Source organism: Muscardinus avellanarius (assembly GCF_963383645.1).
Source record: "Muscardinus avellanarius genome assembly, chromosome: 2".
NCBI lineage: Eukaryota > Metazoa > Chordata > Mammalia > Rodentia > Gliridae > Muscardinus > Muscardinus avellanarius.
Genome location: NC_137787.1, coordinates 9,824,546 through 9,850,343, shown reverse-complemented (window position 1 = coordinate 9,850,343; position 25,798 = coordinate 9,824,546). Strand labels below are relative to the sequence as shown.

Below are 25,798 nucleotides of genomic sequence, written 5' to 3'. Positions count from 1 at the left end.
ATATAATCCAATAGCAGTAGTTCATATCAGTTAAAAATCACTTTAATTAAAAAAGACTGAATCCCATATCTTCCAAAAATACAAAACTCAAAATGCAAGATAACCTGAGACTAGAAATAGAAAACATTCCAAATATTTGTATGAGCCTAAAAAATATCTATTCTTATACATAACCTGATACTTATTGGCTATCCTTGGATAATGGAGGACTTTTGTATTTAGTATAAATATATACTGTTGAATTTTTTGTTTCTTTTCCTATGGTACTGGAGATTGAACTCAAAGGCATTCTACCTTTGAGCTAAACCCCCAGACCAATTTTATTTATTTGGAAACAGGGTCTCATTAGGTTGATGAGTTTTACTACTTGCTGAGGCCTGTCCTCAAACCTGTGATCCTCCTGTCTCAGCCTCTCAAGTACTGGCATCATGGGCATGCACCACCATGCCCGCTAAACACTGCTATTTTTTTTTTGGGGGGGGGGGGCAGGTCTGGGGATGGAACCCCGAGCTACATCCCCTACCCAATTTTTTATTCTTTATTTTGAAACAGGGTCTCACTGAGTTGCAGAGGGCCTCACTAAGTAGTTGAGGCTGTCCACGAACCACAATCCTCCGGTCTCAGCCTCCCGAATGCTGGGATTACAAGCCACCACGCCTGGCTAAACAGTGCTATTTTTTAAAAACTTACTTTGAATGGTGAAAATTTCTTCCCATTTTTGTCTAATGCTATTATATTGATGTCTAACTATATTCTCAAGATATAGATTAAGAATACTGCATAAGAAAGATGATCAAAATAGAAATCAGACTTTATAAGAACTAGAGAATGTTTGTAGAATGGGAGATTAATCATTGCCTAAGGGGAAAACCCAATTATTTCCCATAACCCCAGTAAGACCTTAGCTAAAAGACCAGGCAAGCCTGAAAGAAATTTCTGTTCAGAATTTCTTGATCAATTAGGTACAGTTTTGACAGGTTTATCTCTGAGGTCTTCAAAAAAAGAATGAAAAAGCACCATGTATTCTGGTTGAATGGACATGTATATGCCTCAATCTGAAGAACTACACAAATTGCCTTCTGAAGTAAAATACTCCATTATATATACAACAAATGAAAACATATCTCTAACATTTAAATTATTCTGATCTACTGATATGATTCTGGAAAACCAACATCTGACCTTTTGAAGAATTCTTTATTGGCAGCCATACATTACCTATGTTGTAAAAATCCTTGATTGTTTCTGCACTCAGTACTTATGGAAACACTGAATTCATTGAAAATTACTAAGTACTCAGTTGACAGTAAATCACACATGAATTGCACATACATATAAACAAACATTTAGATATACATAAAGGATATACTGGAACTGTAAGCATGTAAATGTCTAATATTTAAAAAGTGAATAACTCATCTTCTATAAATAAAACTAATTTCATCAAAGTACTACTAGTCTATGTGACTGATCATTAAGTTCACTGTTAGAACTGACATTACCTTCTCTTCTGAAGTAAACACTAAAAATATCAGGTAACTTCTGCATTAAGATTTCTGCCATCTGAAGAGCTCCAACTACTATCTTCAGGTCTTGGCTTGATAGCATGGAAGCAATGTGACTAAAAAAGGAAAGCATTTATATTAAAAAAAAAAAAACTGCCTGAATTATTAATTTTGGCCATACTAATTTAAACTTGAAAACGAATTCTTTCCATCATAAAACCACTGTCATTATCAACTTTCTTATTTTTATCAAGAGTTTGTGTTAATATAAATACACCAAAAATATACTCCAAAATGTTGTATATATATTTGTTCTGTACCATGTCTCTTGCAGATTTCTGAAATTATTTGCAGACAAGAATTTCTAATATATTTCTTACTATTTTCATGAACATACCTTGAAACAGCATGATTTTTCAGAACATCCTTGAGAAGATCAGCATCCGCAAAATAAATTATCCTAAGAATTGCTCTAAGGCACTTATGTCTGACCGCAGGTCCTGCTGAGGAACTATACACTTCATAAAGAACACCAAACAATGTCTTAATGAAAGACTTAGCCAGTTCCGGATCCTCTTTCATAAGCTGTGCTCGAGCATCATCCTTCTTTAAATCTGAATATCCACCTGTTTAAAAAAAAAAATCTTAGAGTAATAGACTTCAGAAATATAATATACAATATCCAATACACAATACTTAGACTAATAGACTTCAGAAATATAATACACAATATCCAATGTGATTACTTGAAATATTAAACATATTTTCATTATAAGATATTATTTTCATTAAAGAATTCATCTGCAGTCTACACACTAAAGGCAGCATTAAGACAAAATTTAACCATAAAAAACTACTGAACGTTATGGCCAGTTGAAGATAAAAAGTTATTACCATACTGTACTACATTTGGGGGTGAGGGAGGGATGTAAGTAGAGATTGAACCCAGGAGGGCTCTACCACTGAGCTACACACCAGCCTTTTAATTTTTTATTTTGAAACAGGGTCTCACTATGTTGCCGAGACTGGCCTCAAACTTAGAAACCTCTTGTCTTAGCCTATCAAGTACTGGGATCACACGCATGTGCCACCACACCTGGCTTACACTGTACTAATTTAACATATAGTCACTAAAATATTTGGGAAACTTCAATACTAACTAGTGAGGAGTGGGCAGTGAGTATACAGCTAAAAAGCTACACAAGTGTGTGAGATGATATTCCACTTTGCTTAGAGGGTAAGGCGTAGGGAAAAGGTAGCCAATGAAAGCTATAAACCAGGGAATAGCAGGGGATGGTGCAGAAGACCAGCACAGGTTTCGCTTGGCTTTATAAATTAAATCTTATTAGAACACAACCCAATACACTTGTTTACATATTGCATATAGCTGCTTTAGAACTACAATGATAGTAGTGAGTACAGAGACTATATCACCTACAAGGTCTAAAACATTTACTATCTAGCCCTTTGCAAACAAAAATTCTGACCACTGGCACTGACTAGAGCTGCAAAAATCTCTGAGGGGAAAAGAAAATATGTCAGAAACATGGGGGGAACCATTATCATTTGTTCTTCATTCACTGAGAAGAGATTTTTGGCAGGAAAGCATAAAAATAAAAAGGGTAAAGAACTAGTCTGAGGAGTGTATGAATATAAAGGCAGAACAGCGATAAGAAGACCTGTTCTAACTAGAATTCTGGGTTATCATTTAAGTAAAAAATCCATGGAATACTATTTGAGTAATACTACCCCATTCACTGATTTTAGCGCATCATTTTTAAAAATCAAAATCAAACTGAAGCATGGTGGCATAAGCCTGTAATCCCAGTACCTGGGAGGCTGAGACAGGAGGATCAAAGGTTCAGGACAGCCTCAGCAAGTAGTGAGACTCCCATCAACCTAGCGACAAGACCCTGCTTCAAAGTAAAAATAAAATAGGGCTATAGAGTAGATCGGAGGTAGTATAACCCTATTTCAAAATGAAAATAAGGCTGGGGGTGTATCTCAAAGAGAGAATGCCCCAGTTCAATTCCCAGTATAAACACACACACACACACACACACACACACACACACACACACACACACACACACACACACCACTAAAACCAAGCACCCCAAAATACTCAGTGAACCAATTATTTATTGTGCAAGTAGAAAAAAATACTACTCACACAACAGCGTAACAATATTTTAACTCTAAAGGTACTTATACTTACTAGTGTTAGTATTGGCTAATGGGTTAGGTTTTCTCTGAATGGCACGTGCTGTTCCCGTGTCCTCATTGATTTGCTGCATAGAATTAAAATCAATAGTATAAACTCGTCCCAGAGTGGACAAGCTTATCTCATCCTCACCGACCTGATGGGCTGCCTGAGAGCAAAGAGAGAGAAACCTTGAATATAAACATGGAGAAATTCATTACCTTAAGATACAGCAGGGACCCTCCACACATGCTATCTTACACATTTATTGCATCAGGTCTTAGATGGTGAGATAACAGAAGATGAAAATTTTAATGAGTGTGTTAAGACAAAATTCATTCATTAACCAATCTTTGTTTCTTTCTTTTCCTTTGTAGAACTGGGGATTGAACACAGGGAAAATCTGCCTTCAAGCAACACTCCCAACCCTGTAATTTTTTTTTTTTTAATTCTTTATTTTAAAACAGGGTCTCACTAAGTAGGTGAGGCTGGCTGCGAACTGATGATCCTCCCATCTCAGCCTCCCAAGTACTGGGATTACAAGCGTGCACTACCATGCCCAACAAATAACCGTTTAATTAAAAACAAAAGATATACACATAAGGCACTATCAGATACCCATAGACATAAGTCCAGGTAAAATTCTGATGAAATGTCTAGCTATGTGGCATCACTGATATTAAGGGAGGATTTTTATTAAAGTTTATGAGACATTGCTGAGAGAAAAGTTTGTTATCTAAAACCTTAGCATTCTAATTCTTAAATTATAAACATTATTTACACTATGAATTCTAACTACTCTACCTAAATCCTCCTTCCAACAACAAGATCCTATAAAATTGTCCTTAGGTAAACAGAGAACGTATATCTAAAGAGTGCTCTAAGATTGAAAGGAACAAAACTAAAACTAACAAGATTTTTTGCCAAGATTGCATGCACTACACCAAGCACTATTTGATTTTAAACAGCAATATTAACCACATAATATTCATCTGTACAGTCCAACCTAGGCTGAGACTCCCAGGATTAATGGAAGAAAGGAATCTCAAAAAATCTAAACAGTAGACTTAATAGTGAAAATGCAATTACCAGGAAAATGTTAAAAGAACACTCAAAGATAAGCCACTAATGGGAAAGGACTACTTATATTCTAAGGTTAACAATGCACAGAAGAGTGTCAAAAAATTAACTTTTTCAGAAGAGTGGGCGGGCTCCAAATCTAGATTCCTTCAAAAGAATTTTTAATTTTAAATACATAGAGATGGTTCAAATTTTTTCCAAAAATTTTGAAAAACTGGAAGACACTGGTTAAAGAAGAGTACCTATAGTATAAGTGTGATGTATTAAGAAAATTCAAGTACCAAAAGTTGAAGTTAGAAAATATAGTAGGATTTACAGGTATCTTAAGTATTTAAAATACTAGTAAATGGTGCCTGGAATCTCAAATAAGGCAATACTTACTAAGTTAGGGCAAGTTTATTTTGCTGACTTGGTAATTTTTAAAAATATTTCAGTAATAATGTATTAAGTATGGAAATAAAGTCACACATAAACTGACACAGAAAATCGCTGTTAAAAATTGGAAATATTCCTTTCTATTTTTCTTTCTTATTCATCAAATTCCCCAAAAAGATTCACACAATTTTGTATATCATTTTTCTCTATTTAAAACTTATCCTATAAATAAACAAATTATATGAGAGTTTAAGTATATGTCATAATTTTCCTTATCATTCATTCACCAAGAGCTAAATAAGTGATTATTTTTCATGGTTTTTTTTTCTAAAACAGTATTGAGAAGTTGGTAAATCTTTGCTTTTGGGAGCTCTCTTTTGGAATCAAGTGGAAGATGAATGTGTTTTAAAAGCATGTAGCCTAACTTCTCCAATGTTTCCTTTCAGGAATGAGGAAACTATGGAATAGAGAAATTACTTGCTCCAAGTCAATCAGGTAGTTAGCAGCAGAAGCAGGACTAGAACATCATGTTTTCTGACCTGAGCAGAAATGAGGATCTTGTTTTCAGGAGACAAAAATGAGAAAATCTTAAGTTAATTCAAAAGTGAGCAGACTGAAGTACACACAGCCACCTCCCCATCCCATCCCTACACCCACTCTCCACCAAAACAGGCTTAGTTAAACGGTACGATGAAACTACTACCTCAATGATCCGGCTGTCAATCCGGTTATAGGGATGCCAGAGGCCCCGGTCATCACGCCACTGCCATATTGCACCATCTGTATTCTGTGCGTTTCCCTTCTTCAACATAGTATCAACAGCAAAAATGCCTTCTTTTGGCAAACAGGGCATAAGTTCACTGAAAACAAAAAGTGCAATTATTTTAATAAGCGGTATCCTGAACTACTAGTAAATGTTAGTTTTTTAGGTTTGTTTGTTTTGGTGGTACTGGGGATGGAACCCTTCTACCTCTGACCTACACTCCCAGACCTATTTTATATTTTTATTTGGAAACAGGGTCTCTTAGGCCAGCGAGGCCGGCTTCGAACCTGCGCGATTCTCCTGTCTCCGCCTCCCAAGCGTGGGGATTACAAGCGTGTGCCATCATGCCCAGCTAATGTTAGGTTTTTAAAGGAAAGTAACCTCACTAGCCCCATCCTTACCAAATCAGCGATGTCAGTTCGTACAGTTCTTGAGGACTTCGTGGAACGAGATCAATCTGTTCCTGACAACTTCCATTGGAGGCACCACACAGGAGGAAGTGAAGCGTTTCTGCAATGTCTGTGAATCCAGCAGAAAAACACAAAAGCCTGTTAAATTAGTATAGTGTCTAATTTATAGGCAATAATTCCCCAGGGCAAAAACAATTAGAATTGCTTTTCTTATGAAGCAACAGAATATAGAAATTAAAGTAAAAAGTTCAAATTAGTTGTAATCAAAAACCCAAGAAATGCTGGGCATGGTGGCACATGCTTATAATCCTAGCATTTGGGAAGCTGAAACAGGAGATGGCAGTTCGCAGACAGCCTCAGCTACTTAGTGGGTCCCTTTGCAACTCAGTGAGATCCTGTTTCAAAATAAAGAATAAAAAATAGGGATGGATGTGTTGCTTGGAGGTAGAATGTCCCCTGGGTTCCATCCCCAGTACCGCTTAAAAATAATAATTAAAAAAAACTAATAAGAAATTTTATAAGTACTTTAATAATTTCTACCTGAGGACATCAATTCTTGAGGCCAACCCTCCTAGTGGGGTGCACCTCATAATTCTACCCTCTCATCCCTGAAACCTCAAGAATTTTTTCCCTTAAGAAACACAGTACTCTGTATAAAAGTACATTCAATACACTTGTATTTATATTCATATACTTGTCCTTGATCCAAATATACTGAAAATGTATGGCCAAGAGGACACTGTATAGCACTTGAATGCATCTGGAGTTTACTATGACCAGGGAAGCCAATGCCTTATGTGTCTACTTGATACAAAGATCCAAGTATTCTCTACCTAAGTTTCCATTTCCATTAGACAATATTTTCTGAAGACTTCTGCATGGAAACCACTCAGATATCGTGAGTGCGGGGAATTCCCTGTCTCCATGACTAAGTCACTCTAATGGCTAAAATCCAAAGACAAAGTCTTTTTCTGCTATGTATGAAACATGTATCTGTAAATATCAGATGGATGCACAAATACACAAAGTAAAACTTTTATATCTCTAGACAAGGTAGTTCTGCTCGTTTTATCAAACAATGCATATACATGAAATAGTGCTTTTTAAGAATTTTTATAAAGAAATCAGAGGATGATCAGAAAACAAATAGATAAATAGATAAAATGTTATCACTATATGTAGAAAGAAAATATGTTTGGCAGCCCTTATGAGTCGAAAACTTCCAGGACAAAAGTGATGAAACCATCAAAGAACAATTCTAAAACATTTTAAAAGGCAACAATTTCCTAAAGTGTTTAGGGATGCCCTGCTGTGTCACAGGGCAACCAGAGACAATCTGTATTCAACCTTTAGGAAATTCTGATCTTAAGGCTCAAAGAACTCTGGTGAGGGGTGGGTTCCTAGAAATAAGTAAACTGAACTGAGACTACTCAAAAAGAAGCTGAACCTTTCCCAAACTTAATTAAGCAGATAACATTTTGTTTATGGCACAAGCAAAACAGTACACTTCTTTCTTTCTTTTTTTGGTACTAGGGGTAAAATCCAGGGACTTTTTACCTCCAGGCTATACTCCCAGACCTATTTTATACTTTATTTGGAAACAGGGTCTCACTAAGTTGCTGAGAGCTCACTAAGTAGCGGAGGCTGGCTTTGAACCTGTGCAGTCCTCCTGTCTCAGTCTCCCAAGCGCGGGGATTACAAGCGTGCGCCATCACGCTCGGCACAAGACAGATCTTTTCAACTAATGACCTCAATAACACTATCATTTTACCAAACTTTATGCCAAAGCATTAATTTACAACAAATGCAACTAAATAGAAACTTTCCCAAAACAAACATATATTGTTAAATATACTGACTGAAATAAGAAGACCAAAAAAAGCAATGGCTTTCAAGATAACTTTCTTCAAGATTAAAATTAAGGATATAACACTTTTCTCAATACTAGAAATAATCAAGCGAGGCGTGGTGGCACATGTCTGTAATCCTAGTACTGGGGGACTGAGACAGGAGGATCACAGGTTCGAAGTGCCTCAGCAACTAAGTAAGGCTTAGCAACGCAGCGAGACCCTGTTTCAAAATAAAGAATAAGCCGCGTGTGGTGGCGCACGCTTGTAATCCCAGCATTTGGCAGGCGGAGACCAGAGAACTGCGGTTCGCAGACAACCTCAGCTACTTAATGAGGCCCTTTGCAACTCAGTGAGAGCCTATTTCAAAATAAGGGATAAAAAGTTAAGGCTGTGTGTCGCTCAGAGGTAGAATAGCCCTGTGTATTATCCCCAGTACCACAATAAATAAATTTATTAATTAATATAAAGGGCCTGGAGTATAGGTCAGAGGTAGAATGCCCCTGGGTTCTATCCCTAGCACCAAAAAAAAAAAAAAAGAAAAGAAATAGTCAAAACATGTTTCTGAAGTCTCACCATCCTGATGCTAACTTATAAAATTAAAATGTAGGGAAAAATCATCAGCTGTAATATTAATGCAATAAACTTTTATCTCTTCAAAACCAGGTACAATTTAAAGCCTGGAGTGTTGGCGCATACTTGTAATCCCAGCATTTGGGAGCCTGAGACAGAAGTATTGCAGTTCATGGACAGCCTCTGCTACTACTGAGGCCCTTTGTAACTCAGTGAGACCCTATTTCAAAAAAATGAATAAAAAATAGGGCTGGGAACATAGCTCAGAGGTCGAATACCCCTAGGTTCTATCCCCAGTACTGCAAAAGAAAAATAATAAAATTTTAAAAACTGGGTACAGTTTAGAAACCCCAAATTATCACACTTCAAAGGCATTTGTAAATTAAGTTTCAACTTTTTGAAAAAAGGAAGCATTCTAAAATCAGATAAACTTAGATGGGAGTAGTGGTACATGCTTATAATCCCAGCATTTGGGAGGCTGAGACAGGCGGATCATGGTTCTTGGACAGCCTTGAAGCCCTTTGCAACTCAGTGAGACCTTGTTTCAAAATAAAAAGTAAAAAGCCGGGCGTGGTGGCACACATTTGTAATCTCAGCGTTTCAGAGGCTGAGACAGGAGGATCACATGGATTTGAAGCCAGCCTCAGCTACTTAGTGAGGCTCTCAGCAACTTAATGAGACCCTGTTTCCAAATAAAGTATAAAAAAAAGGTCTGGAAGTATAGCCTGGAGGTGGAAAAGCCCCTGGGTTCCACCTCCAGTACCAAAATAAAACAAAATAAAATAAAGAATAAAAAAAAAAAAAATAGGGCTGGGGGTATTGCAATGACCATGGGTTCCATCCTCAGTACCACTAAATAAATAAATAAATAAATAAATAAATAAATAAATAAATAAATAATAAAATAAAAATCAGATAAATATCTGGAAAAATCTAACAAGAGCAAACAGGACTACAGCACCTACCAACCAAATAGAAGTTATTTGGTAATATAAAACTCAGACTCCTAGCCAGGCATGTTGGTACACACTTGCAATCCTTGAGACAAGAGGGGTCACAAGGGGTCACAAGGGGTCACAAGTTTGCAGCCAGCCTCAACTACTTATAGTGAGAGCTTATTTCAAAATAAAGAATAAAAGCCAGGCGTGGTGACACACGCTTGTAATCCCAGCATTCGGGAGGCTACGACCGGAGGATCGCGGTTCGCGGACATCCTCAACTACTTAGTGAGGCCCTCTGCAACTCAGTGAGACCCGGTTTCAAAATAAAGAATAAAAAATAGGGCAGGAGGTGTAGCTCGGAGGTCGAATGCCCCTGGGTTCCACCCCCAGACCCGCCCAAAAAAAAAAAAAAAAATCCTTCAGAATTTTAATGAGGAGTATCACTTGATTATTATATAGAAATCAATATCAGGTCATCTCTAGAACCACCAAGATTAATTTTTCAAAAATTACCTATAATGTATTAGCATATACTGTCCCAACACAAATGTATTATTTATTTTTCTTTTTGCAGTGCTGGGAATCAAACCCAGGACCTTCTTCATGCTAGGCAAGTGCAGTACCACTGAACAACATCCCTACTCTAATATTTTTCTTTGAAAGATCCTGAGATATTAGTAATCTCTTCTATTTGCTCAGCTTAAGTTGACTTTGCATATAAATGAGGAACAAACATGCATTTTTCTAGTTAAAATAAAATAGCACTTACTTTGCTTCATAAGTTGAACAGCTAATGTTGGACAGTTGGAACACATCAGAGAAAACATTCGAACTACCATTATAAACATCCCAGAACTTAAAATTGGTGGAGTCACTACCAAGAGTTGTTGGACATTTGTAAGCAGATCTTTGGAGGCAACCTGCTGGAGTAAATTCTTCATGAACACAATAAAAAAGAGGGTTGTTATATTCTGAATTTTTACATCAACAACCTTATAAAATATCACCAAAATAAAGTACTCAGTGAATTTAAATGAAGATCAAATATTAAATACTTACCTCCTCATGTTGGAAGTTGTCTACTAGACGTGCAAAACAAAGGCAAGTGCTTTCTACTGACTTTTTGTCCTATTTTTAAGAAGGAAAATAAAGTTTATTAATATAAAACATTCGCATTGTCATATACCACTATCTTTTAAGCCTGACTTCTTTAAGGGAACATCAATTCATAGATGTGAGCATTGCAAAGGTATATAAGCATAAGCAAGGTACAAATGGCAGCATCACGATTCCAAAGCAAAAAGAATCATATTGATAGAAAACCACCTTCTTCCATAAAGGGCCCAAAAGAAGCAAATAAAAAGAAAAGGCAGAACAAATATTGTGCTTATATCATCTCCATACCTAAACAAAGCTATACTTAAAAAAAATTAGTACTATCCTTCATTAAGTATTCCAAATAGAAATGTTTAGATTTGTTGTATTATTAAAACAGTGTAGAAAAGATTCACTTGAGTCAGGTGTCGTGACACACGCTTGTAATCCCAGTACTGGGGACACTGAGACAGGAAGACGGCAGGTTTTTGAGGCCAGCTCGCAGAGCTCTTGTCTCAGCCCTCCAAGCACTAGGGTTATAGGCATGTACCACCACATCCAGCTGGTTTTTCTAATTTACAAGTGGACATTCTATGTAAAAACTAGACTTGTAGCCAGCGAACTAAATAGACACTTCACAAAAAAAGAAATTCAAATGGCCAATAAATGCATGAAAAAAATGTTCAACATCATTGGCAATCAGAGAGATGCAAATCAAAACTACCCTGAGATTTCACCTTACCCCAACTAGAATGGCAACCATTAAAAACACAAAAAACAACATATGCTGGTGAGGATGTGGAGAAGTGGGAACTCTATAACATTATTGGTGGGATTGCAAATTAGTGCAAGCACTTTGGAAAAAAGTATGCAGAATCCTCAGAAGAATGGGAACAAATCCACCATTCGATCCAGCAATACCTCTTCTGGGTATCTACCCAAAAGAAAGGAAACCAAACTACCAAACTAATGCATGTGCATCTATGTTCACAGCTACACAATTTCACCATAGCCAAACTATGGAACCAGCCAAGATGTCCATCAAAAGATGAATGGATTACAAAACTGTGGGACATGTACACAATGGAATTTTACTCAACCATTAAAACCACAATTGCAGCATTCACAGGGAAATGGATGGATCTTGAGGACATTATGCTAAGCGAGATTAGTCAGTCCCAAAAGTAAGGAATCAGATGCTTTCCCTAATATGTGAAAGCTAAGATGAAAGGGGTCACAGGAGGAATTCCCGGTGAAAAAGGAGATTCTATAGAGGAGCAAATAAGGCAACCTAACTGTGGGGATGGAGAGAAGGAAACTCTTTAAAGTGCACAATGTACTAATTCATATCTTAGTCAACCACTAAACCAAGCATGAGAGGGAGGGATGCAGAGGAAGGGGGGTGGGAACTGGGTAGGGCTGGCTGGGTGATGTGTGCATTTATGTCTACACAAGTTTCTTGATTCATCATAATGTATAAATACAATGCATCAATAAAAATTTAAAAAAATAAAATAAACTTTCAATTACATACATCCTATTAGAAGACTTAAGACACCAGTTAAATCATATTAAAACTTGTTCATAACACATAAAACAGGTTCCTATTTTACCTGATGGGTTAGCCTTTGGGTAAGCAATGGGAGAGAATCTGCCACAAAATGAAATTCATCTGGTGTGATACTCTGGCAGCAGTTGGCTGCAATTGCTAGTGCATTTCTTTGGGCATTTATGCTGAAGAATTCTAGATACAGCAAGCAATCTGCCAAACCACCCTAAAATACAAAAAATTAGTAAGAAGAAAAATCCTTTATCAGCAATAAAAAAAAAATTACTAAGTAGTCCAGCATAATACTATGGAAACAACATGTACACCTTAGACTGCAATCAAGGAAGTAGTACAAATACATATACAACTGACCACTGAGTCAAATGTGGTTTTTCATTGACAATACTTACCGCCTGTAGAATGGCTTTGCTGTGTCTCCGTGACAACATCTCCAAGGCAGTCAAGGCCTGCTCCGCCACATCGATACACTGAATCACTTGCAGCTAGGAATACACAAATAGGTACTTAGTTATCACTTAAGTTCTTTTCCAGAAGTTTAACTTCTACTGAATAACACAATATTTTCCTCTAATTTTTACTAAGCTATACCGCCATTAACATAGAATTCACTATAGGAAACAAGTCACTTATGAAATTAAGCTCTATGGTATAGCCAACCAATCGTTTCATCCCAACTACTTCACTAGTTTGAGATACATTTAAATTAGACGACTGTTTTTACAAAATATTTTTAAAATTAGGTTATATAATTTACATATTCCATGTGTATCAAAACAAGCAATTTTTAGTGCACATTTAAAAAGATCTGTTACGCATTAAGAAAAAGGACCCCAGACTAAGTTATATGGCAGCACTGAGGCAGTGTGAAGTGAATCACTTGAGCCTGGCCAAAACAGTGAGACACCATCTCAAAAGAAGGGCTCAAAAGACAGACCAAAAACCTAACACACACAGACCACATGAAAAAATTTTCTTTCTCCAGAGCCTCAATTTTATGTTCATGAACAAGAAACTTTGTCTCAATCTTCTTAATTTTAAAACATGGATATAAATAGCTACTGTTAACCTCACTGATTTTTCTAAAAATTAGATTATTTCTAATTAGTTACTTTAAGTGTTCTCTAAAAGAAGTTATACTAATGTGGTAAAATTAGAATGGCATTAAAATGATTGGGTTCAACTGTAAAGTATTGGTCTGCTTAACAGGAAATATTTTTCTAGGATATTAGCTAAAAATCATACTTCAGTATAATAGAAAACAGAATTTTAAAGTTTGAAACTTGATTCCCAGGCCTATTTTTGAACAAGTTAGGCAAAAGCAGGACTACCTTTTCTAAAAAGACAGGAATAGCATCAACTACGACGGCAGATGATCGAGGAAGTGCTTCCATCATGTATGTTAAGGCTCGGCAAGCATGGTTCATCTACAAAACAAGGCTTTTACTCAATAAAAACTCAAAACTAAAATCTGGAGTGTTTTAAAAATACAGTATATACTTACAATATCAAAATTATGCTCCATTTGTAGCAATGTTATCTGTTAAAAAGATAACAAGGAATTAGAAACTATATTCTTAAACAAAAAGGCCTAGAAATATTTCTTGCTCTTCAACTGAAAAGTATCATTCAAAACTTTTTGTTTGATGGTATTAGAGATTGAACCCAGAGGCATTCTACCTCCGAACTACACCACCAGCCCTTTTATTTTTATTATTTATCTATTTACTTATTTATTTTTGCAGTGCTGGTGATGTAACCCAGAGGCACTGTACCTCCAAGCTACACCCCCAGCCCTAGTGGTTGGTTTTTTTGTCTATTTCTGAAACCAAGTCTCAGTGAGGTGCAAAGGGCCTCGCCAAGTAGCAGAAGCTGTCTGTGAACCATGATCCTCTGGTCAACAAATGCTAGGATTACAATCATGTGCCACCACGCCTGGCTACCAACAGCCGTTTTAATGTTTTTGTTTTGAAACAGAGTCTTGCTATGTGACCTTCCGGTCTGTGCCTCCAAAGCACATGTGTCTTACCATACCATGTGTCTTCAAAACTTTTTTTTTTTTTTTTTTTTTTTTTTGCGGTACTGGGGATGGAACCCAGAGGCATTCTACTCCGAGCTACACCCCTAGCCCTATTTTTTTATTCTTTATTTTGAAACAGGGTCTCACTGAGTTGCAGAGGGCCTAAGTAGTAGCTGAGGCTGTCCATGAACCACAATCCTCCTGTCTAGGCCTCCCAAATGCTGGGATTACAAGGGTGCACCACCATGCCTGGCTTTTCAAATTTTTTAAAATCCAAAAATAACAAAGATAAAAGCCATACATATGAAATGGCTATACCTTTGATTGCATTCAATATACACTGCAGCCCTTAGAATATTGCTAGATAACCATCACCTCACAACTGGAGTAAAAAAAATCCTTCCTGTTGCCGGGCGTCATGGTGCACGCTTGTAATTCCCCCACTTGGGAGGCGGAGACAGGAGGATCGAGCAGGTTCGAAGCCAACCTCCCTGGCTTAAGAGACCCTGTTTCCAAATAAAATATAAAAAATAGGTCTGGGAGTGTAGCCCAGAGGTAGAAGGATTCCACCCCCAGTACCACCAAAAAAGAAAAAAAGGAAAAAAAAAATCCTTCCTGTTGCTTAAAACCAACCCTTTGGTGACTTTAATTACCCTTCAGAGCCATTAATATATACCAAGGACTTATTGGCACCAGTAAACATTTGATATATAAATCCATAGGACAAAAGACGTACTGAATGAAACAAATTAGATTCAGGACTATAGATCAAACACTTGTAAACAAGCCTCTTTAAGAGATAAACCTCATTTAACTCAAGTAAAAATTTTAAAAGCAAGACTGTTTACAACAGAAACTACTAATGCACTAAGTAAGAGTCAAAATAAACTATATCACATATAGTCTAAATACTTGGCTTTATTACATTTATTCTTATGAAAAAGAACTTAAATGAGTGTAGCTATGTTTTTCAAATAAGGGAATACAACACGGGGCTAACAATATACACTCTCCATGTTCCTGAAGCATGAATTGCCAAAGAAAAAATCTTCCTTAAAGAGAAGACAATTCAGTCTTCTAACTCAATATAAAATTTTAAATTCACTGAAATTAAGCTATTAAGTATCTTTTAATTAAATGTCTAACTACAGTAACAGGCATTATAGTCTAGTTAATACGCATTCAATACGTATCTTCTCAGCTCTGAAATTATGAAAGTATACCTTATGCCACCAGGTCCTGAAAACAACTGTTTAAAGCAAAAAAGAAGGAAAAAAAAAAAAAAAAAAAAAAGAAGGGAAAAAAAAAAAAAAAAAACCATGCTCACATCCCTCCCAATTTTAAAATCAAACAGACTATGTCTCAAATGACCTATAATCAGCCACTAAAAACATTTAGTCTAAATCTAAAAGGGTTGTCATGTTTATAGAAAAAAGGAGTACATTCCCCAATCATAAGGTTAAATGAACCTTGTAAGACCATATACAGGGAGAATCGCTGTAAACACACTGCTTTACACCAAAACTAAATATTTATGATTACACGAGTATATGCTAATGGACATATATTTGTAATAAAAGGTAAATCTGGACAATTCATTAACAGATAATATTAATAGCAAGTATCTAAGTTTAACCAATAAGCAACCAATATGTGTCAGCAATCCTGCCTACATTTAATGTTTTACTTATTCAACTAATAAAAACTGTACTTAAGCTGCAGATAGTACATGTTAAACACAGTTCTCTGTTGCTCCTTACTTCGTGGTGAAGACTGAACCCAGGGGTGGTTGACAAAACAGCTATGTCCCCAACACTTTTTGAAACAGGGACTTGTTAAGTTGCCCAAGCTGGTCTTGAACTTTCCAATCCTCCAACCTCAGCCTCTGATCACTGGAATTAGAGTTGTGTGTGTGGCCTGCCTATATGCTGTTATTTATTCTTTAATTATCAAAACAATAAAATATCTTTATTCAGGTCATGGAAGCTAGCTACTAAAAAATAAGTAATTTGAAAATGGCTATTAACAGGCAGGTATAGTGGCACAACCCTATTTCAAAATAAAAAAAAATTAAAAAGGAGACTAGAATGTTTCTGGATTCAATCCCCAGTACAAACAAACAAACAAACAAAAAAAAAAAAATCCAGGAAAGTGTGTATCAACAAAGACACAATCTAAAAATACAAAGGCTAATAATATTGTTTTTATGAAATGCTCAGAAGCTGATATGTAAACCTTTCATTAGAATGGAACTGATAAGGTTTTAGAATGGTTTCCATTCTCTGAAGGCCTGACAGGGGAGGGTCTGATCTGTCTACTCTCAGTGCTGCCAGCGCACTGCCTCCCAACAATAAGAACAGGCAGGCTAAGGGTTATGTCACCGTGTACTGCCTGGCCTTCACTCAGCTTGCTCCTCCATACATCAGCTATCCATAATCTGATGTACTGACCATTTCATTTTGTCATAGTTATTATGTTAAAAGATGGACACAGTATTTCTTTCCCAAGTAAAAATATGCTATAAATGCAGTCATAATTTGTTTTTTTTTTTTACTAATACTGTCTCAGACTTTGTGTGTGTGTGTGTGTGTGTGTATGTGTGTGTGTGTGTGTGTGTGTGTGTGTGTGTGTGTGTGTGTGGTGTGCTGGGGATGGAACCCATCGGCTGTCTACCTTCAGGCTATACTCCCAAACCTATTTTCTATTTTATTTGAAAACAGAGTCTCACAAAGTTGCCGAGAGCCTTACTAAGTAGCTGAGGCTGGCTTCGAACCTGCGCAACCCTCCTGTCTCAGCCTACCAAGTACTGGGGATTACAAGTGTACACCAACATGCCTGGCTCAGACTTAAATTTTAAGTTATCGCCATTTTCTTTTAATTTGAACTAAAAAGGCACTATAAAAGCCAATGTTCAGGAAGTGTTTTTTTCCCTAGTCTTCACATTAAATGGCTTAATTTTTAAGATATTAATCAAATATTAAGTCTTAACTGTTGAAAAAATCATAGAAAAGCTTTTTTTCTTTCTAATTTTCCCTTAAAACCTTTTAAACTGAAAGGATTCATATAACATACCAACTTAACCACTCTTGGCATGCACACACTTAAACAGAAAACCTTTCTGGTCCACAAGAATAACCCAAAGTGAGCTTCTGATTATTACTGTACATGGATCAGGGTTTAAAAGAGAAGACTTATGCATTTTATATAGTAAGATTCAAAGTGTTGCTGATAGGACTAAAAACATAGAATTTTAAACTATTTATTTAAATATCAAAAATCAAGTAACTACTCATCAAGAAATGGCATAGCAATCTTATTAACTAGGGCCCTGGATGTAGCTCCGTGGTAGAGTGCCTGGCCTAACATGTTGGAGGCTCTGGGTTCAATGCCCAACACCCAAAATAAAAAAAAGAGAATTTACAACTCGTCAGCAATCATTCATAATATGTACAAGCATGAAATAAAAGGACCAAGCCACAAACTCATAGGTCTATTGTGTTTTAAAATTCATAATCACAGCCGGGCATGGTGGCGCACGCTTGTAATCCCCGCGCTTGGGAGGCGGAGGCAGAGACAGGAGGATCGCGCAGGTTCGAAGCCAGCCGCGCGCGCTGGCTTAGGAGACCCTGTTTCCAAATAAAAATGTAAAAATAGGTCTGGGAGTGTAGCCCAGAGGTAGCAGGGCTTCCAGGAACCCCAGTACCACCAAAAAAAAAAAAAAAAAAAAAAATTCATAATCACAATTAATCATGCATTCAGTAAAAATTCAGTAGGCTTCAAAGGACAACTGAGGTAAAAACAAGTGGAAAACTGAACACTTACCAAAGCTGGAACAACGCTCTTGACAGGAAACCCTCCCAGTGTCTCCTCATTTCCCATGACCAGTAACTGACACATTTCAATAACTGCCTGAAGCTGCTGACTTTCATCACTGGCTTGTAGTCCTTGCAGAAGCTGTTGGGCCTTGGAACCTTCAGGGGGAAGAAAAATTATGTTTAAATGCTTCAGTATATTTTTATTGAGCATAAGGTGTGAGTCTGGTGATAACTTGTTTAATCTTCATTGGATGCCACCTGAAGGCTATAGATCTATATTAGGCTCAAGACATGCCTGGCATATTCAAAGCAAAATTAAATTAGTTGAATCTGCTCTACTTTAATATGATCTCATTTCTACATTTTTTTCTTTTGAGAGCTGATTAGTTTTTATCAAAAAAAAAAAAGTTAGTACCCATAAAACCAATATGACCTGAGAGTTTTAACATACCTGCTTTATAAAAGAAATGTATATGGTAAGGAAAAGCTTTTCACAGTAATAAAACCTGTTAAGCAATGGTTTAAGACTTCCTGTTAAGACTTCAAAAAAAATGAAAGCCATGTTCCTCTATCTGCACCAGAATAAATGGAATCTGAGCAATAAAGGGGGAGAAAATAAAGACAAACAGAATAATGCATCTAACAAAAGAGGGTATAAAGAATGGAATAGTCTGTTAAAAGTTGTATTACTCTGATTTCATGTGCAGGTGCTGTCAGAATACTTTTACTTTTTTTTTCTTTTTCTTTTCGTGGTACTGGGGTTCCTGGAAGCCCTTCTACCTCCGGGCTACACTCCCAGACCCATTCTTACTTTTTTTTTTTTTTTAAAACAGGGTCTCCTAAACCAGCACGCGCGGCTGGCTTCGAACCTGCGCGATCTTCCTGTCTCTGCCTCCCAAGTGCAGGGATTCCAAGCATGCGCCACCACACCCGGCAAATACTTTTACTTTTTAAAGACTCAATTCCATTGCCCAAACAATTGGCAAGCAGCTTCAACTAACCAGAGAAATTAGCTGTCATGAAGAAAAAGGGCTCACTCTAAACAAAGCCTACATATGGGCTTCATTTTTCATGGGCACTTTCTCCTATGTGAAGCCATAATGGAGTCAGTGAATGTTTACCATACCTATATCTGATGTTATTTTTATGCCCTTTCTCTTCTTACACCTTTTCGAACTGTTCTTTATATATTATTGAAATTTCCCACTCCTGTATCATTAAATACTGAAATGCGTAGAAATTGAATAAATGTTTGGATACTATTAATCAATGTAGAATTTTAAACAAAACCTATTTCTTTTCTTTTCTTTTTTTTTTTTGGTGGTGATACTGGGGTTCCTGGAAACGCTTCTACTTCCAGGCTACACTCCCAGACCTATTTTTATACTTTTTTATTTGGAAATAGGGTCTCTTAAGCCAGCACAGCTGGCCACAAACTTGCGCGATCCTCCTGTCTCCACCTTCCAACCATGGGGATTACAAGAGTGAGCCACAACGCCCGGTCAAAACCAATTTCTTATTTTAGCTAAACTTCAGTGATCTTAATGGGAACATACACTCAAGTAGGCACATGGTCATCCTTGGAAAATTTATTTTCTCTATTGTATAAGATTATGGCTAGTAAATTCCTTAATTATTGCTGCCTACTCATCTTTACAAAAATTAAAAGTCCTTTTAAAAAATACATTGTAAAGCCAAGCTCAGAGGAGTATCAGTATTTTTTGCTTTATGGTGCAGGGGATTGAACCCAGGGGCATTCTACCTCTGGTGTACCCCAGCCCTATATTATTCTTAATTTCAAACAGTCTCAGTAGGTGGATGAGAGTCTATTTGCTGAGGCTGTCCTTGAACCTGCAATCCTCATGTCTCAGCCTCCCAAGTACTAAAATTACAGGTGTGCACCACCACACATGGCTGGATAATCCGAATTTTTAATTTAAATAATATTAATTCCTACTGGGACAGGTATAATTTTGTGCTTAAATAATGTAGAAGGAAAAAATCAAGGGAAATTAACTAATGAAAACAGACGTCTCAGTTGATTCTAACTTTCTAACTTCATTTTTAAAGGAAAAAGCAGTTTATGTTAAGTATGTTTTAATAGCACAACCATCTAAAAAAGAAAACACTGACAGATGCCATACAAAGTGTGCCTTACATCAATGGGGCTGGCAGAATTCTAAGTATATGAATCTCTGCAGCAAGTATCGTCATCAATATCCCTGAAAATTTGAGATGACCTCATAAAGAACTTATGCTATATTGAATATAAAAAAGAAAAAACTGCGACAATATATCCTCTGAAATGTGAAGAAAATCCAATCCCAGATAAGTAGATTTTGGATTTAGGACTAATTAGGAACCCCAAAGCTCTTTTATGTAGGTTATATCTGGTAATGTTTTCTAAATGTGCTCTGAATTAAAACAAAAAAATTATTATCTATCAATTAACTCATTACATTTTAACACAAAGACCAAATTTTTGTGAAAAATGAACTTTTTCAAAAAAAAAAAAAAACACAGTGAGAAAAGTAGCCTCATTGTTTTTGTCAAATTGTTCTAGTGTCAAGCTTAATAAAACACAGCTGGGAGAGCTGGGCATGGTTGGGTACACTTGTAATCCCAGCATTCGGAAGACTAAGACCAGAGGATGGTGGTTCGCAAACAGCATCAGCTACTTAGTGAGGCTCTTTGCAACTCAGTGAAACCCTGTTTCAAAATAAAGAATAAAAAAAAAATAGGGCTGGTAGTGTACCTTGGAGGTAGAATGCCCCTGGGTTCCATCCCAAGTGGGTGGGGGTGGGGGGGCAGCTGGATACTCTACTGCCCTCAAACTATGATGATGTTGAGACAAAGTAAATGAAAAACCGGGCCCCATTTTGTCAGGAAGATACTAAAACAACATGAACTTAGGAGTTAAGACCTAACTCAGGTAATAAATATGTCTTATACTTATGAAGGGCATCCCAAAGCTGAAGTATTTTATGAGTGTCACTGAGTGAATGTATTCAACTGGCATCAAATACAGTGAGAGTGTGAGTCCCGTCTGGTGTCACTACTTTCAGTCTCGTTAAAGTCTCACAGTTTTACCCACCACACTTCTGTACTACCAGTTCAAATGTCAGCAAAGTCGAAAAGGAAAAATCTTCGTAACTATTACTAGTTTTAACCTTACAGAGTCTATGTAATAAGGATCTCAGCAACCTCTCTCAAAGATACAGACCACACTTCCACAAAAACTACCGTAGATCAGAAGCAGACAGGCAAATAAATTCCTACCAAGGGCCACACAGAAATGATTTTTGTCTTTGCGTCCATATGTTCTTTACAGCAACTATTCAACCCTGGCTTTAGAGTTGGAAATCAGTTATGGACAACGTGTAACCAAAAGAACATGGCTGTGTTAAAAAAAAAAAAAAAAACAACACTTTATGGATACTTCAATTTGACCTTAATTTTCATGCCATAAAATATTGCCCTTCAAAAATTGTTTCAGCCATTTAAAAATATAGAAACTCACACTCAGTTCACAGGCTATCTAAAAACTAGCATGAGGCTAGATCTGGCTCTTGTGCACTAGTTTGCTGACTCTTGCCACAGTAGACTAATGCGCTGAACTGAACTGCTCCCACCAGACATTTGCCAAGTTTGGAAACCACGCAAAGGGACAGGGCTGCATAAAAGGGTTTTGGGGGGCATTGTTTTTCTCTCCTCCCCAGTACCGAGGATTGAACCCAGGGGCATTCGACTTCTACACTATACCCCCAGCTCAATTTTTTATTCTTTATCTTGAAAAAAGGTATCACTAAGTAGCTGAGGCTGTCCCTGAACCCTCAATTCTCCTATCTCATTCTCTCAAGTACTGGAATACATGTGCGTGCCACCACACCGGGCTTCATAGAAGATTTTGATAAACAGAATAAGATGTGCAGTCTGACAGTGAGAGGGGCCTGCCTCAAACACACAGCTCATCCACCCCAAACACCCATCACATACAAGTCTGAGGAGACAGATTTCCAAGTTTCTCACTCACAACCTTGGGACAGTCACAGCAGAGAAACTGAGATGAGCCGTAAATATGAAACAAGTCATGCTGAAATTGCAACTCTGGTCAAAACAAGCTCAAGTTCTGACTAGAGTTAAAGTGAACAACTCTATGCCCTTTATGCTTACTAAAAAAGAAGAAACACACTGTCATACCATGTGGGACTTGCCTAGTTCTTTTTACACAAAATGTCTGGCATATGATCAAAAAATAGTCTTAGGCAGACATGGTATATTAAGGTTTGCAGCCAAACTCAGGAACTTAGTGAGGCTTTCAACAACTTAGTGAGACTATTTCAGAATAAAGAATAAAATAGGGCCAGGGGATGTGGGTTGGCAGCAGAATGCCCCTGGGTTCAATCCTCAGTACCAACAAAAAAGAAAAAGTCACCTCACCCAACATAGTCAAACAATTTAAAATACTAATGATGGCTAACAAAGCAAATCTTTTAAAATTTAGAGAAAAAAAGACATTATCTTTAAAGGGTGACAGTTAAGACTGCTAAAGAAACAATATGTAAGCCAGAAGACATTACAAACTGCAGTCTTATACCTGAGAAATATAGCCTTTTAAAATTAAGGAAAATCAAGGACTTCTCAAACAATATTAGAATTATTATTCCCAATCCTGCACTATAAAAAAAAAATGTTCTCCAGGCTGGAGGAAAACAATCCTTGATGGAAAGGAACCGCAGAAAGAAATTAAGAGCACTGCAGCCCGGCGTGGTGGTGCACCCTTGTAATCCCAGCATTTGGGAACCAGGAGGAGCGCGGTTCATGGACAACCTCAGCTACTTAGGCCATTTGCAACTCATGGTGAGACCCTGTTTCAAAATAAAGAATTAAAAACTAGGGCAGGGGGTATAGCTCAATGGTAGAATGCCCCAGGGTTCCATCCCCACTACCACAAAAAAAAGAGAGCACTTCAAAGAGCAAATAAACAGGCAAATTAAAAGGTTGTGGATGTCTAACACAATTGTCTTAACTTTTCAACACATGTATAAGTCTAACAAATTAAAGTAACAGTATTAAGAATAGCAAGTGGTAAGGTAAGCTACTATAAGATTCTTGCACTATGCGGGATATCATAAAGTATTCACTTTTTTCCCGTACTGAAGATAGGACCCAGGGGCAGTATACCTCTGAGCTACAATCCCAGCCCTATTTTTCAGTCTTTTTATTTTTGTATTTGTTTGTATTTATTGGTTTGTTTGTTTTGTGGGTCTGGGGATAAAACCCAGGGGCATTCAACCTCCAAGCTACACTCCCTACCCTATTTTTTAGTCTATTTTGAAACAGATTTTCACTAAGTTGCAGAGGGGCCTAACTAAATAGCTGCGGCTGTCAGCGAACTGTGATCCTCCGGTCTCAGCCTCCCGAATGCTGGGATTACAAGTGTGCGCCACCATACCCGGCTAGTCTTTCTAATTTTTGAAACAGGGTCTCACTGAGTTGTGGAGGGCCTTGCTATGTAGCTGAGGCTGTCTGCAAACCACCATTCTATAAGCCTCCACCTCTGGAATGCTGGGATCCGGCTATAAAGTATTAATTTAAGGTAGGATGTATTAAATCAAGGACAAGTGTTATAACCTCTAGGGCAACCATTGAAAAAAAAATATATAAAGACAAATTAACAGGCAAATTAACCAAAGAGGGAAAAAAAATTATAAAGAACACTCCGTTCCAAACTACAAATTATCCAATTTTTTATCTTTTAAGTTTGGCAAAATACAAAAGTTTATCATCACATTTTGGTATACATGATTGATAGGGGGAAAGAAATCCCCCCAGAGGGGGGAGTTACAATATCTCCCCCCAAATTTCGTGTGCATTTTATACAGCAACCCTGATTCAGGAAATCTATCCTGTAGATAATTAAAGGGGGTTCGGAGGAGCCATACTGTACTGCAGCACCACCATTAAGCACAAAATTGAAATAGCCACATGTTCAACGAGAGGGGACTCGCCAAAAAAACTCTATATATCCACACAATGGAGTAAAATATGACAGATTTTATAAAAGAACACAGAATCCTCTCCCTGCCTCCATATATGAGCAGCTATGAAGAGTAAACATCAAAATATACTACCAGAAGCAGAGTATGTAAAGTGTATTGATATTTTCATGTGAGGAATAAATAATAGGGAGGTGTTTTTATTTTCTTAATAACCGAAGGACAAGATGTATATTCTAAATGGCTATCTATATGGGTGGAGGAAAAAAGTACAAGAAGTATCAAAAGAATTTCTAAATGGTTTACATTTGACTTGTAAATATAAAAATTACTTACATTTGAACCATGTAAATAATAAGAGCAAAATTATGGCTGAGTGTGGTGGCACACGCCTGTAAAACAGGAGGATAGCAGGTTCAAAGTCAGCCCCCCAAATTTAGTGAGACTCTCAGCAACTTAGTGAGACAATGTTTCAAAATAAAAAAATGAAGAAGGCTAGGTAAGTCAAGCATGGTGGCACACATTTGTAATCCTATTACCACAGGTTTGCAGCCAGCCTTTGCTACTTAGTGATACCCTGTTTCAATGTAAAAGATAAAAAAAAATAGGGCTAGGGATGTAGCTCAGGCGTAGAATGACTGTGGTTTCAATCCCCAGTACTGCAGGGGGAAAAAAGAAAAATGAAAAGGGTTGTGGTATGAAGGCAAATGACAAGTTCAATCCCCCTTACCAAAATAAAAGCGAAACTGAGTAATAAAAAGCAATCCCTAAAACTCAAAAGCAAATAAATCTAATCATCTTGGTAGTATGAACAAGGAGGAATTATTACAAATGACTTTAAAAGATAAAGAATTGACCACAAAGTCCTTGACTCTTAAAAAAAAAATTAAGTTGAAATCCTACAAAATTATTGTGCGATAGAGCAAATGAGTTATTACATTATTATCTTTGGGAAATAAAACTTTTGATATGGGAGAATGGAGATGTAGGCATCAATTAAATAAAGACCCTGGAGTCCTAAATTAGAACTGACAGTATCAGTATAAAGTTTGGAAACAAAATTAATATATAGTTATTTCATAACTTTGCCAATACAGAATCTAACAATAATGATGAATCTATTAGCAACAAATATACTCAGACTGTGGTCTCTCAATTATATCTCATATAAATCAGCCGGGTATGGTGGCACACGCTTGTAATCCCAGCATTCAGGAGGCAGAGACTAGAGGATCGCGGTTCGCGGACAGCCTCAGCTACTTAGTGAGGCCCTCTGCAACTCAGTGAGACCTGGTTTCAAAATAAAGAATAAAAAATAGAGCTGGGGGTATAGCTTGGAGGTCAAATGCCCCTGGATTCCATCTCCAGACCCACAAAAAATAAAAAAATAAAAAAATAAAAAATAAAAGAAATCAGCTGGGCATAGTGCCGCACGCTTGTAATCTCCCAAATGGGGATTTTGAGACAGGAGGATTGTGGTTTGTGGACAGCCTCAGCTACCACTTAGTGAGGCCTTTTGCAACTCAGTGAGACCCTATTTCAAAATAAAGAAGAAGAAATAGGACTGAGAGTATAGTTTGGAGGCAGAATGCCCCTGGGTTCCAT

General features: G+C 37.1%; 1 protein-coding gene across 12 annotated transcripts in view; it reads right to left on the bottom strand.

The window, feature by feature from the left end:
* TRIP12 (thyroid hormone receptor interactor 12) overlaps window positions 1-25,798 on the bottom strand; it is a gene marked incomplete at its 3' end in the record, with an annotated part of 120,519 nt that overhangs the window by 41,829 nt on the left and 52,892 nt on the right. For 6 of the 12 annotated variants that reach the window (XM_080689597.1, XM_080689599.1, XM_080689602.1 and 3 more), the window contains 12 exons: window positions 18,202-18,350; window positions 13,864-13,899; window positions 13,691-13,786; window positions 12,752-12,844; window positions 12,406-12,567; window positions 10,757-10,825; window positions 10,467-10,632; window positions 6,328-6,445; window positions 5,867-6,023; window positions 3,724-3,877; window positions 1,903-2,131; window positions 1,503-1,621 (listed from right to left, as the gene is read on the bottom strand). In XM_080689597.1, coding sequence (XP_080545723.1) covers window positions 1,503-1,621; window positions 1,903-2,131; window positions 3,724-3,877; window positions 5,867-6,023; window positions 6,328-6,445; window positions 10,467-10,632; window positions 10,757-10,825; window positions 12,406-12,567; window positions 12,752-12,844; window positions 13,691-13,786; window positions 13,864-13,899; window positions 18,202-18,350 — 1,548 coding nt within the window. Of the gene's footprint in view, window positions 1-1,502; window positions 1,622-1,902; window positions 2,132-3,723; window positions 3,878-5,863; window positions 6,024-6,327; window positions 6,446-10,466; window positions 10,633-10,756; window positions 10,826-12,405; window positions 12,568-12,751; window positions 12,845-13,690; window positions 13,787-13,863; window positions 13,900-18,201; window positions 18,351-25,798 lie in introns of all 12 variants that reach the window. The other 6 variants (XM_080689601.1, XM_080689594.1, XM_080689595.1 and 3 more) reach the window with 3 other exon arrangements.